Below are 14,780 nucleotides of genomic sequence, written 5' to 3' on the forward strand. Positions count from 1 at the left end.
ATAAACACACTAAACCAGAGGCAATATAGTGAAAAAGTTGTATTGTGACATGCTTTTCCAGTTCAAAATGTTGAAAGCATTTTTTTTTATTGAACAAATTATTAAATCCCACATGCAAAATTTTGAAAGCCTAAACTACATGTTAAAACAGCTGAACACATCCTATTCACACTTTATCTGGGGATCTTTCAAACGACAACTAACAGTCTATTATTATAACTATGACCAGCAGACTAATTTGGATGGACTTCTTTAGCTCTTGAAAATACTCTATACAAGAGCACTAGTAATTCATTCACTTTTATTATTATTTTTTTATTTTAATCACAAACACTATACAATCTGTATTGTAGGTGTTAAAACATGTATTTTCTTTAAAAAAGTTTAAGAAGTATTAAAACAGCTTTAACAGTGATCAAGTAGGCTTTATTCCAATTATTTGTGTTCAATTATTCAACACCAATTTTTACAATACCTAAATCTACTAAGACCTACTTCTTTTGGACCTGTGCCATCTGCTCTACCAGGTAACTTCCCAAATTATGAAATTTATAATTTTCCTCTTTAAAAATAAACTGTTGGAATTATTTATGAAGATGGCAGTGCTTAGACCCAGCCCACACATTTTATAAATATGTTACAACTACACACAGCACACAGCTTCACAGTTCATGCGATAGGCAGTGTCTAAAAAATCAGTTACTAACTTCCAAAAACATTTAAATATCTACGGTATTTAAACACAGTGTTTTCTAGTTTCTCATAAGAAAAGTAAGCTGTAAACATTTTTACCTTTAGTTCATGCCTTGTTTGCTAGGTAATGTGGACTTTTTTGTTGGTTTGTTGTTTTATTTTTTTTTTTTTAATCTACAACAATTGGTGGAATAAATCTGTGTTCCCAAAAATATTACATTCCATGGATAAAGCACAAGTCTATTATATAACCATGTGATACAGATACAGAAAATGAACTACTGTATTCAAAAACATAAAAGTAAAGATACTAAAACAGTCCATAGCTGTTAGAGCTGATGCTTTCAGAATACAGACCAACATTGTTACACTAAAAATGTTCAAAAATAAGGCCTCTGAAATAAATATTTCCATTCTTTAAAAAAAGATATAATAAAAATGTACATCACATGGTCAATGTAGGTATAAAAAATCACTAAGTTAAACCATTCTGGATGATGTATCTGAAGTAAAATGGCCTAGGTTTTGCTTCTGCCGACGTCCTCTGTTGTTTTTGGGGCATTTTCTGTTAAAAAAAGAGAGAGAGAAAGAAAAAGGAGGGCTGATTCTATACATGCCACATAAAATTAAGCCTAGCATTAACACATTGACGTAACTTTCTGTACTTAACAATAGCAAGGAGTCTGTGAGCTGTGCTGACAGGGGGGATGCTCCTGCTGTTTGGTATCAGACTGTCACCTGGGGATGTCTGTGGGACCCCAGATCACTCAGAAGGGAGTTCTGCTTGAACTTGAGACCGAAGCCAGCAAGGTGCTGTCCTTCAGCCTTGATCCAGCAAATCACGTACCATGGTGAATAATTGCATTGGCTTTACTTTATACATATTTCATACTTAAAATCCAGTGGATGGTAAGACTGGATCAGTCAGCCTTTTGAAGTGCTGGATCTCCAGGCACCCTGCTGCTCATGGCAGCCCCTGAGACAGAGCCCACCCAGGACTCTCTGTGGGGTGACTCTGGCAATCCCTTTCTTGGGGATGGACACACAACTAAGAAAGGATTCACAAAAACCAGCAATTCTGAACGGGATGGGACTTTCTCAGCCCATCAGACAGACTGTTCCCGAGAGACTGTGAGCTGGGGAATGGTCGTAGGGAGGCTGAAAGAGGAGGGCTGCTGAACCACAGCCTTCACACCACTGCTTTGGCCAGCAGGGTGTTGAGTAAAAAAGGGATGACATCAATTGGATGAGCCAAATAACTCTTTTACATGTGCAGGAGGTGTTAGATATGTGTACTTACACCTGCTATGTTGAACCTTACGAGACAGATAGGGAAGGAGGCTTATACTGTTTGTTCACAGGGGTGTCACTCTACATCACTGAGTTTGGGAAGCCATGCACTAAGGCAGTAGCAGAAAGTTTTGTGGCCCAATGTAACTGGAGCTGAAAAAGTGAAGGACGAGTTGAGGAGGAAAACTCAAAGTGTGGCATGGATGCTCAAGTGTAGGACTTAAATGCTTCATGTACCTATAAGGGAACAAAGCCATCCTTAATCTATCCCAGAGCCCTCAGTCCTTCTTGGGTTCAAGTCCTTGATGAGCAAACTGAATCCCTTGTCATCAAAAAGAATCCATGGCTCTCATCTCAGTTTTCATACAGGGTGAGAGTCTGAGACAACCCAGAAACTTGAACGCTGTGCTTGTGCATCTTTACATTTCATAACACAGGTTCCCATGGAGAGTGCCTAATAACAGGACTAGCTGCACGTTGATTTTCAGAAAGCATATACGGTGTGAGGGATACTTCTCTCTCTGTGTAACACCATTTACAGTGGTACTGCAGGGAACAGCATCTTGTCAACCTCTCTGGTTTCACTGGGTGTGAGGGGGGATCATAGCTTCTATAAGATATCATCAATGCTTGAATAAATCCAGTGAAGGTCTAACACAGTAGCTGACCTTTTGGATGTGTTTCAAGGCTGATCTGTTCTGCTGGGTATTTGGACTGGGAATTCAGAGCGGTTACCGGTGGTTTGTGAATTTAAACAACTGTGTGGTTTGTGACAAAAAAAAAAAAAAAGTCAATAGGATGTTACATAATCCTTCCACTTCAGTCATTAGGTATTTTTTATGTGGGTATTTTAGGACACACATTAAAGCACATACAATTTTGGGGGGTCAAATATTTAAACACAGAAAAAGTATATCCATACAATGTGTAATTTTTCACTGTTTTTGCATTTACCTACCTTGTTATGCACATGACAATTGCAACTATAATGGCAATCTGTACAGCTCCAATTATTGCTGCAATAAGGACATGCGTAAGCTTTTGTCTACTTGGGACAACATAAAGAATACTAAAGTCTGTCTTTTCACAGTGCTGTCCAGTATATCCTGATTCACACCTGAAAAAGAAAAGGTATATTTCATGGAAACTGTAATTTGACAACAGCCCAGTCATTTTGCAGATGAAATAAGGAGTCCAAGGTGACTCTAGCTGAGAAGGAGCTGGTGAGAAGGCAGAGGTGTGGCAACACTTAGGTTGGGGAATGGTTTGGATTTCTGTGGCAAGAGAAGAGACAGAGCAGATATGCTCTGCTTTCCTGGATGAGGTTACTAGTGGCCCTCTGAAAACACACCAGCGTGGTGAAGGCCCTGATTTGGCAAAAGAAATATGTGGGGTTGTTATTAAATTGGGGCAATATTTAGGAGGAATAAAGCAACTAGGTGAAATACGTAGACAAGGCTAAATGAAACATAAAGAAACACGCTCATGAAACACGCTCATGCAACATCAATATGGGAGGGAAGTGACAAAGAGGAAGAGAAACCTTGAAAAATGGGGGGAAAGGAAGATCCCTTTTCAAGCTGCAGCCTACAGAAGTGGAATCCTGCAAAACCTATTGGACAAGACTAGCATCAAACCCCCTCCTGCCTTGTCACCAAACCAAAATTTGACGGAGGTTGGGTTAGAAAACCCAATGGCTCACTGTGAGCTGGTCAAGTGAGAGTTCACAGAAGAATCCATAAAACTTGCCCAGGGGTGGGGGAGAAATGGCTGGAGACAGAAGAGAAGCAGCTGCTCTAAATGGTACCTTGCCTGAGCAAAGCAGCAGTTAGCTCAGTGAGAAACTCAGCAGAGGCTGCTCCTGATCAGCAACATGTGTTCAGGTACTGCAAGGTGGGCCAGTGGTGAAGGTGGCAGTGGAAACACGCTCTGGAGAAATTCATGTCACAAGGCAAGAGAAGCAGAAGCACAAGGAAAGGCAAGAGCCACCCAAGACACTGAGCTGCAGTCTGCAGAATCAAAGGCCACCACTCACATCCCTGAGCAAGTTCCTTGTACAGCTTTCCTTTAAAACCGACTGATGCAAATGCATCATTAAGGGCGACTGAATCATACAGTTGGGCTCCAGCTCTGTAGTAGACAGCTGGAGAAGAAATACAAACAAGCAGGCAGAGAAACAATCCTTTTGTAAACTGGATCAGATAAGCCTGAATGAGACACAAAATCAGTCTCATCCATCCAAAAGCTTTGTGCTAGGGTAGGAATTAATTCTGTTTGGAGGAATGAAATAATTACTCCACAGACCTTCCTACAACTGCTAATGCAACTTCTAATCCCCCTTTGCATGCAGGGATAATAGTTGGGGTTTACATGTTCATAATCTTGTGACTCTACTTTCTGCAGCCATGAGCTGCTGTGTAAGGAGTTTTGGTTCAGGCATGAAACAAGTTCCAGTAAGAGCAGAGTTATTAAAGAAAAACCCCCATGTACTGTAAGTAAGCTCTGTAATGGCTAGGAAGGGAATCAAGAGAAACATGTATTAGCATACAGGAGGAAACAGGACAGGGAACACATTGTTAACCGTGCAAAAAGAAACAATAAGGGCTCCTTGCTAGTGAAGAGGACTGAATTCTTACTGTTACTTTGCTTTTCATTAAAGAAGGTAACAGTCGAAGTGTGATCAATGTGAGAATTGCTTTAAAGCAGAGGAGGCAAAACAAAGCAGAGGAGGCACAAGTAATTCAAAGATGTTTCCTCAGAAACACTGAAGCGCCAGGAAATTATTTCTGAGAAGTACTGAATGGAGATTCAGGAGTATTGAATTCCGGCAAAGAAGAAGTGCTTGTGTTAAGAACTATGTTGGTGGTGGGATAAAGTACTAGGCACTAGTTTAAGCTACCTTAAACTAGTAGAACAGATTTTAAAGCGTTCTGCTGCATTAATATATAACAAGATAATATAGCATTAATATAACAGCAAGATAAATAGAGGTCAGCATGGATTTATCAAAATATGCTGATCAGTCAATTAATTGAGTTAGCATAAAGAAGTTTAGATTTCTTTGCAAAGAGCTGAACTGCTCCTCCTTGATGCAGCCTGCCATAAGGACAGGGCAGAACTGCACTGCATAAGAGGGACAGCAGGGGATAGACCAGATCCCAGCTGTGCAAAGGCTGCTAAACTAAATATTATGCAATTGACTGCAACAAAACCTTCCTCCCACCTGCCTGCTGGCAGTCCTGGAGGGCTGCTGTACAATGAGCAGGAAGATTCATTGCCCCCAGTGAAAGCAAAAGTCAGAATTTGCTCTGCACAGGTATTTTCTGCAGTTTTTTAGGTCATCTGATACCTCATATATATCACTATCAGGAAATGAGGACCAAATTAAACAATGTATATGCTAGATGTGTATGAGAATGCAAAGCATTTGAAAATAACAATCTGCCCCTAGCATTCATCATTATATTTTCATTGCCAGAGAAAGAGAGAATTTTTTCTTCTTTGGTAGAAGTACATGATTACTATGGCCGATTGCTGTCTGATATAAATCATTTGTTTCCTTAATAACTCTGTTCCAGTAAGAAACACACATAAAGTATGAGACCAGCAGTATCTAAATAGCCAAGAAAAATCCAAAGGAGATCTGATACTTAAGGGTTAAGAACTAAGAGTCAGAAATTCTTGACTGGAAACACGTGAGGTTTGTTGTGCTAGGTCCAGTGCTGAGATATTGTTCAGGTTGTTTAAACAAATAATTAAAGGTAGTATATGTAATTATAAAATAGAATTTAAGGGACAGTACATTAATTAAATTCATCAAAACATTGCCTATCAGTAATTATTAGAGTAATAATGAATATTTAAATGATTGAATAGTAATTGAAACATAAATGAATAAATGACTATATGATTAGCGCCATCCAGAAAAAAATTCTGAGAAATAAAAATATCAGTTCATTCAGCCAGGAATGTTTTCCTTGAAATACCTCTACTTTGAATATTTTGAGGAAAAATCCATCAGAAATTGTGTTAAACACAGCTCTGGGTCAAAGAATACTGTAATCAAATAGTGCTGCCTAATGCCCATCAAGATGATGTTGGGGATGCACCCAGTTTCCCAAGAGAAGTAAAGGTGTGTTGAGCTCTCTTGGTTCTAGCCAAAGAAAAGAGAAAAGCATATAAGTCCTATTGGAAAGGTGAAAATAAACAAGAAAGGGTCTCAGAGGGGAAAAGGAATAATATAAGCTTTCAAATGCTTAAGTTGACAACCATACTGGCTCTGCCTTTTGGGCTTCCTGCCCTCTGATCAGGCTGGAAACCCTTAAATCTTGGCAGTGCAAAAAACCCTAAATATCCTTGATCAATAAAGGTCAGGGGAGAAAATGTGATAGTATCTAATGGATTTACAGCTGAAGTTTCCAAAGCAAAGGAAAGCAAAGAGTTATAGCATCTTCAACCACATTAATCTGAAAGTACAAGCTTGCAAGATAAAAGTTCAGGAGTGAAACCTCCTAATAAGTAGGGCACTACATGTTATTAAGAAGAAATGGCCTTTTTCTATAAACAACTTTTTAAATTAATTTTTATTTTTGAGGAAAACAAAGATGCAGAATTTAGTTGGTGAAATGTAAAGAAAAAAATTATCTGGGAGCTAAGGAAATAAACTGGAACATTCAGATATCCTGGGAAACACTGAGGGGCTTAATACTGAGTGTACTGAGCTGCTAGATTATATTGTAGACAAAAAGTGCAGGCTAAAGAATATTTTGCAATTTTATACTCTCTAGATGAAGCCTATTATTGTGAAAAGAGGCAATAAATGTTAAAAATAAGATATTGATACTCTAGAGAGTTTATGACAGGAGCAATAAAATGTACAGATAGTGTAAGAACAGACTGAGAGGTCAATGGGGAAAGCACAGTCATACAGAGAAGCCATGCAAGACAGGCATTTTTTGTGTGGGGTTTTTTTTTTTTTTTTTTTTTTTTTTCTCTAGATAGGATTTAGCAGCTGAAAATAAGAACACAACACTGAGGCCAGACTTCTCAGAGGGATTCAGCTTCTGAACTACCTGACTGACTGAGCCTCTCCTTTGAGCACTATCCCCCGCACGACTGGAGCAGCTGGGTGCTGCCCACAGCATAGGGATATGGCTCCTGTGCCACTGGTTAGATAACTGCAAGCTGATACATCCTGTAATTATGTCTAGAGAGCATTTTGATTAAGCTTTACAGCAATCTCAAGCACATTTTGGAGGCATGCAGGACTTACCGGCAGGAAGCCTTCTGAGTGGAATAAATGAATTCACATTTTCCATGTATACAGTAGCCATTGAAGCTTTCTGAACAAGGTATGTGGTTTCCAATGTAAATGTCTTCTCTTTGATCACTGGCGTCTTGAAAAGAAATGTACATAAACAATTACAAATGGCTGTACGATAGTCATTAAAAAATCTCAACCAAGAATAGCATATCCTTAAAAACTTGTAGTGAATAAAGGAATACAGAATAATAAAGGAAAGGCTTAAGGGTGAAGTTTCAGAGGCACCTACAGTGATTTGCTAGAATGTACTGCACTGAAAAATTATCCTCAGAGACAGCTACATATGCTTCTTATGTCAGGTTTCTCGAAAGGAGAAAAGTATTCATGACAGAAACAAGCCAATGCAGGAAGATCAGCAGAAGCTTTGTCAGTGGCATTGGGGCAAAGAGCTAATACATAGACACAGAGAGCGTTCTGCCATGTCTAAACAGAGGAAAAAAATCTGAAGCATTAGAACGAAGCTGAACCACATTTTATGATTACTGGGTAGAATACAACTTGATAAAGCCCAGATCCGACTGGTACCACTGGTCATTATAGCTGAAATCAAACACACTACGATAGTGGTCTTCCTCAGTGAAACACTTTTATGGAGAGGGAACTTCAAAACATTGAAATGAGCTGAAAATACCCATTCGTTTGGGAAGTGTACTGGTTTTGGCTGGGATGGAGTTAACTTTCTAAATAGCAGCATGTACGGTGCTGTGTTTTAGATTTCTGACTGAAACAGTGCTGAGAACACACCAGTGTTCTGGCTGTTGCTTGCACAGCATCACAGCTTTCTCTGCTTCTCCCCTCAGTGAGTAGGCTGGGGGTGGCCAAGAGACTGGGAGGAGGCACAGCCAGGACAGCTGACCCCAATTCACCAAAGGGATATTCCCTACCATGCGACATCATACTGAGCAATAAAAACTGCGGTTTTGGTTTTTCCAAGGTGGCAGTTGCTCAGAGACCAGCTGGGCATCAGTCTGCTGGTGGGATGTTGCAAGTGATGGCTTTTACATCACTTGTTGGTTTTTTTCCCTTTCACTTCTTAAACTGCCTTTATCTTGACCAATGAGTTTTTCTCGTGTTGCTCTCTTCTCCATCCTCCTGGGGAGAAGATGGGGCTGAGCAAGTGGCTGGTGGGCACTTAGTGGATGGCCAGGTCAGCCCAGCACAGGAAGGCAGTCCCTTCTGCCCCAACGCCTTTTGTGCTTCTGTCATGTTACTAAAACTATCTAAAGCTGTGTACATTTTCAACCGTTCTTTCCCCAAAATTTTTCTGTAAAAAAGTCCTAAACACAGAAGTTGGTATTTCATAATGAACTTCTCTAAAGAGCAGGGATCTAAAGATGCGAGTGTTAATTGTGGAATTATGTTCATTTCCATGGCAATAGACTATAGCGTCACAAATACAAGATTATAATAGACTGCAGGTGCAAAGCAAAAAGGGACTGTGAAGAAGAAATCTCTTATACAATTGCAGATATTTGAAATAACACCAGCAAGAAAGATAATGTATTTATACAAGAAAAAAAAGGCATGCTGCTGTTTTAGGTTTTCCCTGAACATATTCCGGAATGTTTTCTAATTTGTTCCAGGAGCAAAAAAAATCTAACTATTAGAGGTTTTAGATATAAGGAAGACTGTTGGATCAGGCTATGCTTCAAAGATACAGAAGACTTGATACAAGGGAAGAACATTGCCTAATACTGACAATATGTCCACCACTGCCCTGATGGAATGGACTATGTGGTAGCATGCCTAAGAGGAGAAAAGTGGGGATGTCTCATCCCAAAACTGTTGCCTCCCTCCTCCTCCAAGCAGTTAATTACTGTCACATCTGGTCTCAATCAAAGGCTAGTAATAAGCTACATACATATTAGTCTGTTCAGACAGCTGTGCCATGTCTGGTTTTAATGTATGTACTAATAGAGAATGTGAGGCCCCATGAAAGATGCATCCCCTGAAAGGTGGTCAGATAGCCAGGGTCACCCAAGTCAGAGGCAAAACTTGTATTAAGCAAAGAGATGTTGTTAAATGCAGGAGGTGATTGCTAGTGTAAACCAGACATTTACCCACCTATTGATGGGAATCACCCTGCTAGACTGCTTCAGAGCTTCAAAGTGCAAGATTTAACTGGTGTAGGAGCCTTGAAAGAGTGGCTGGATATAAGAGTTCAGATACTTCACCAGAAGCAAGAGGCATGCACAAAAACTGAAACTCTCATGCTCATCTTGGTACAACAAAACCAGCAAGACAGATGAATCTGGGAAGAGAGACCTTTCTGATGTAACTTTAGGTAGCCACTTGCACTGCAGGAGAAGGAGACTGTCATGACTGTGGTTCTAGAGACTAGAAGGTAGTATACATTCAGAGAACAGGATTTAACAAGAGTAACTCACAGGAGTTTAAAGCAAAAGCAAACAGACAGAAGTGTGGACTGTTCTCTTATCCTGGAAGAAAAAGTCATTCAAAGCAGTTCACTTCAAGCTCTCGCTATTATAAAAAGACCAGACTACTGCATAGAAAAATTTCAAAACAATTTTTTTGCACGAGGCATACTCCCTCTGTGCACATCGTTTGCCGAACTTGAGACTGCATAAGCTATACGCATTAATAATGATAATTATATACAATGTTTTTTGCACTAACTAGATTTCAAGGGCAATTAAAATGCAATGAATAAAAGGCTGTAACTTCTTCTGAATAGTTACCACCAAAAGTGGTGTTTCATTACATCACATAATAAGATGTATATTCCATTTGGTGCCTTTTGTGCCGTCATAATGTAAATGAAGACTGACATTATATCATTCTAACTGGCACATCATATGGAGTGAAAATAAGAGAATTTGTGAAAAAAGAAAATTATACGGAGCTTTCTGGCACTGAACGGCTTTTCAAGAAGAACACAAGGAATGAAAGCCATGGTGGGATGGCTTTACTCTGGGAGGCCATGGGAGTGCAAAACAAGTATGACGACAGAAAATACTAAAGACCAGAGCTAACAGAGAAGATACCAACTCCTCACAAAAAAACCTGCATTAAGACCAGTGCCAAGGAGAAAGAACAGAGAGTTATGGTCGTTAGTGGTTCCCTCCTGTGCGGAACGGAAGCACTCATTTACAGACTGGACCCTCTTTTCAGGGAAGTTTTCTGCCTCCCTGGGGCCCGAATTAGGGATGTCACCACAGGACTGAAGAGCTTAGTACAACCTTCAGACTACTATCCATTCCTCTTGTTTCACATGGGTACTAATGATGTAGCAACAACCAGTCTGAGGTTGATCAAAAGAGATATCATATTGCTGTGACAAGCAGGTCTTGGAAATTCTTGAAGTTTGTAGGAGGTAACTTCTTGTCACAGGTACTCAGTGAGCCAACTAGGAAAGACGCCCTCCTAGGCTTGCTATTTGTGAATAGAGAAGGACTCGTGGGGGATGTGATTGTAGGTGGCTGTCTTGGCCGCAGTGATCATGAAATGGTTGAGTTTAAAATTTTCGATGTAATGAGAAAAAAGGACAGCAGAGTTGCTACCCTGGACTTCTGAAGAGCAAACTTGAAGCTAATCAGGGAGCTGTTTAGCAGAGTACCCTGGGAATCTGCTTTTGAGGGTTTAAGAGTCCATGAGTGCTGGTCGGTTTTTAAGCAGCACCTTTTAGAAGCACAGGGACAGGCAATCCCATTGTGTTGCAAGTCAAACCAGCAGGGCAGAAGACCAGCTTGGCTGAACAGGGAATTCCTCAGGGAGCTCAAGAGGAAAAAGAAACTGTATGATCTCTGGAAGCAAGGTCAGGCTTTGCAGGAAGATTGCAGAGCTGTGGTTCGTATATGCAGGGGGAAGACATGAAAGACCAAAGCTCAATTAGAGTTGAATCTGGCCAGTGTTGTGTCAGATAACAAGAAGGGCTTTTTAAAGTATGTTAATAGCAAGAGGAGGTCTAAAGAAAACATTGGACCAATACTTGTTGAAGATGGTCATCTGACTAATAGGGATGAAGAAAAAATGGAGGCATTCAATGCTTTTTTTGCCTCAGTCTTTAATAATACTGATAGACCTTGGGCTGCCCAGCCCCCTGAGTTGGAGGACCACTAGTGTGGGAACAGTGACTTTCCGTTTGTGGACACTGAAATTGTAAGGGACCAGCTGTATCAGCTGAATGTTCACAAGTCCATGGGGCCTGATGGGATTCATCCCAGAGTACTGAAGGAGCCAGCGGATGTTATGGCAGGACCCCTCTCAATCATCTACCAAAGGTCTTGGGAGTCTGGGGAGGTCCCTGCTGACTGAAAGCTAGCCAGAGTTATTCCAATTTACAAGAAGGGCATGAGGGAAGACCCAGGGAACTACTGACCTGTCAGTCTAACCTCAGTTCCTGGAAAAGTTACGGAGAAGATTATACTGGGTACTATTGAAAGGCATTTAAAGAATAATGCAGTCATCAGGCACAGTCAACAAGGATTCACAAAGGGAAAGTCCTGTTTAACTAATTTGATATCCTCCTATAAGGTCACCTGCCTAGTGGATGAAGGCGGGTGGATGTTGTTTTTCTGGATTTTAGTAAGGCTTTTGATACTGTCCCTCACAGCATCCTTCTGGACAAGTTGTCCAACTGTGGGATGAGCAGGTTCACAGTGCGCTGGATGAAGAACTGGCTGAACGGCAGGGCTCAGCGGGTTGTAGTGAATGGGCGTTGCATCTGGCTGGCAACCGGTCACCAGTGGTGTTCCTCAGGGCTCGAATTCTAGGGCCAGTTCTGTTCAATATATTTTTCAATGACCTGGAGGCAGGAGTCGAATGCACCATTAGCAAGTTTGCTGATGATACCAAACTGGGAGGTGCTGTTGACTCTCTCAAGGGACAAGATGCCTTGCAGAGGGATCGATTGGAGCATTGAGCAATAATTAATGGGATGAAATTTAACAAGTCCAAATGCCAGATTCTGCACCTAGGATGGTGTAACACCAGGCACAAGTATAAACTGGGAGAGGAGTGGCTGGAGAGCATCCCTGCAGAAAGGGAACTGGGGGTGCTGGTCAACAGCAGGCTCAATAGGAGTCAGCAGTGTGCCCTGGCAGCCAAGAGGGCAAACCGCCTCCTGGGGTGCATCAACCACAGCATAACCAGCTGGTCAACAGAGATGATTATCCTGCTGTATTCAGCATTGGTGCGGCCTCACCTTGAGTACTGTGTGCAGTTCTGGGCCCCACAATTTAAGAAGGATGTGAAGGTCCTTGAGTGCACCAGCGGTGAAAGGGCTGGAAGGAATGTCCTATGAGGAGCGGCTAAGGGCTTTGGGCTTGTCTAGTTTGGAGAAAAGGAGGCTGAGGGGCGACCTCATTGCTCTCTACAGCTTCCTGAGGAGGGGACATGGAGAGGGAGGTGCTGTGCTCTTCTGACTGGTATCCTGTGACAGGGCATGTGGGAATGGTTCAGTGCTGCACCAGGGGAGGTGTAGACGGGACATTAAGCAGCATTTATTTACCGAGAGCGTGGTCAAACACTGGAACAGGCTTCCCAGAGAGGCGGTTGATGCCCCAAGCCTTAACAACATGCCTTAGCTTTTAGTCAGCCCTGAAGTGGTCAGGCAGTTGGACTAGGTGATTGTTGTAGGTCCCTTCCAATTGAAGTAGTCTACTCTGTTCTGTTCTGTTCTTTTCTGTTCTATTCTATTCATGCTATTATTTGTGAGAGAAGAGGAGGAAAGGTTAACACCTATGAAGGTCTGCTCTTTGCCAATAACTTGAGAAAGACAGAGGTGTTTTGTCCTGGACAGCAACACTTTGAGCAAGAGCCATGACATACAGAAGCATATTTGTTCTGAGAATGCACCTAAGACACAGGGGCTACTACCACATAAAATAACTGAGCAGAAAGTGAAACTCTGCCTTATTTCAGTTATACTAAGGCTATTAAAGGTAAGGTAAGGTTCATATGGGTAAAACATTTTCAGCCGATGTGGTTCAGTGTATTAGTTTACTGAAAACATTTAAAACAACCTAACAAATACAGAATCTGCCATTTTTTTCCCAGAAGTTAATAGAAAAGATGGGGTCACAGGAGGGAGGCTTGTGTCATTTCATCAGGAATGTCACAGCTTGGTGTCTTCCAGTAAAATCATTTTCACAGCACTTGGGGGGAGTCTAATCCTATGACCGCTGCATAGGGTGGTAAGCAGCTGGGCACCTTAGAGGAATACAGCAGGTAAAACTCACAAATCACGCACATCTCCTCCTTGCCAGCCTTGCAACATGCTGTAAGAAAGAAAGTGCTCACAGGTCTGTCTCAGTTATAGAAATCAAAGCTGTAAGGCAGACAAGAAGGGATCTGCGTGCTCTATTTTCTCATCTTGTGAAACCATAACGAAAAAGCACAAAGTCAGCACAGTACCTTTCACCTCTGGCCGATACTGCATGCCATCGTCTTTCTTTCCAACTGCGTTTGTGTCATCTGTTTCTAGATGATAAAAACATGCATGGATAGCTATTAGGAAATGCTTATTTCCAGACCACTACATGTATGTCATTGAGAAGCCAGAATAATTTTCAAAGAAGTATTTTAATTGCAGTAAAACTGGACACATTCCCACATTGCTCCTCCTGTACAACCAGGTTGGTAGCACACCTGGTCAGTAACAGCCAGTAACCCCAGCATCCAGACCAACACATGGCACACCTCAAGCTGTAGGTTTTGAACTAAAAAACTTAGTCAGAATTTACATTTACCAGAAAAACAAAATTAAGCCTACCCGAGCAGTGTCCAAGATGCCTGATGTCGATCTGCTCTTGCCTCAGACACGATGCTTCTCTAACAAAGCATGGATTGTTATAGGAACTTCCATCAGAAGCACATACAGGATTAAAACTGTATCCACTGCAGTCTATATTACATACACACCTGTTAATTTAAACATACAGCAAAACAAAATTGACATCCAGCAAACAAAAATTAAGTCATGTTGAGTCCTCAGTAAACACTGACTCATACACTAATACCAGGAGAGAAGATGCATGAAGATGCTGAAGAATTCATTGACATCTCAGGCTTCCAAGGAGAATGTATAAAATTATGAATAGGTGCTTCAGCGTGCTTTTTAATAATGTATTCATGCTTCTTGTAGTTTTACTATGATATCAATCTCATTGATTAACACCTGACAATTGATAACACATTGCTAGGAAGACTCACTACATTAATGTAACAGTTTGTGGTGTCTGTTCTCAAGTCTGAACAAAACCAGACAAATATTCTACTTTTTGGGGGGTGTCAGGATCCCTGAGAGGGAAACAAAAAGAAAAGGATTTCCATTTCTGCTAAGCAGTAAAAGGAGTTTTTCTATTTCAGAAGCTGAATGAACGACATTCATTCACACCTTTGAAAGTTAACAGTGGGTTGTTTATGTTGTATTTAAAACAGGATTATGCAACATTAATTATTTCATATTGCATCTCATTGACACTTTGGTTGTTTTAGACACAGCATTTTCCAT

At 41.0% G+C, this 14,780-nt stretch overlaps 1 protein-coding gene across 1 annotated transcript in view; it reads right to left on the reverse strand.

Moving 5' to 3' along the window:
- Nucleotides 1-24: 24 nt before the first annotated feature.
- The window catches only part of TMEFF1 (transmembrane protein with EGF like and two follistatin like domains 1), a 127,558-nt gene continuing 112,802 nt past the window's right edge, over nucleotides 25-14,780 (reverse strand). Inside the window, exons 6-10 of the mRNA XM_030012313.2 lie at nucleotides 14,040-14,188; nucleotides 13,682-13,747; nucleotides 7,256-7,379; nucleotides 2,942-3,100; nucleotides 25-1,258 (exon numbers count right to left, since the gene is read on the reverse strand). Of these exons, the coding sequence (XP_029868173.1) occupies nucleotides 1,174-1,258; nucleotides 2,942-3,100; nucleotides 7,256-7,379; nucleotides 13,682-13,747; nucleotides 14,040-14,188 (583 nt within the window). The 3' untranslated portion in view covers nucleotides 25-1,173. The remainder of the gene's footprint in view (nucleotides 1,259-2,941; nucleotides 3,101-7,255; nucleotides 7,380-13,681; nucleotides 13,748-14,039; nucleotides 14,189-14,780) is intronic.

This window comes from Aquila chrysaetos, chromosome 4 (genome assembly GCF_900496995.4).
Source record: "Aquila chrysaetos chrysaetos chromosome 4, bAquChr1.4, whole genome shotgun sequence".
In the NCBI taxonomy this organism is placed as follows: domain Eukaryota; kingdom Metazoa; phylum Chordata; class Aves; order Accipitriformes; family Accipitridae; genus Aquila; species Aquila chrysaetos.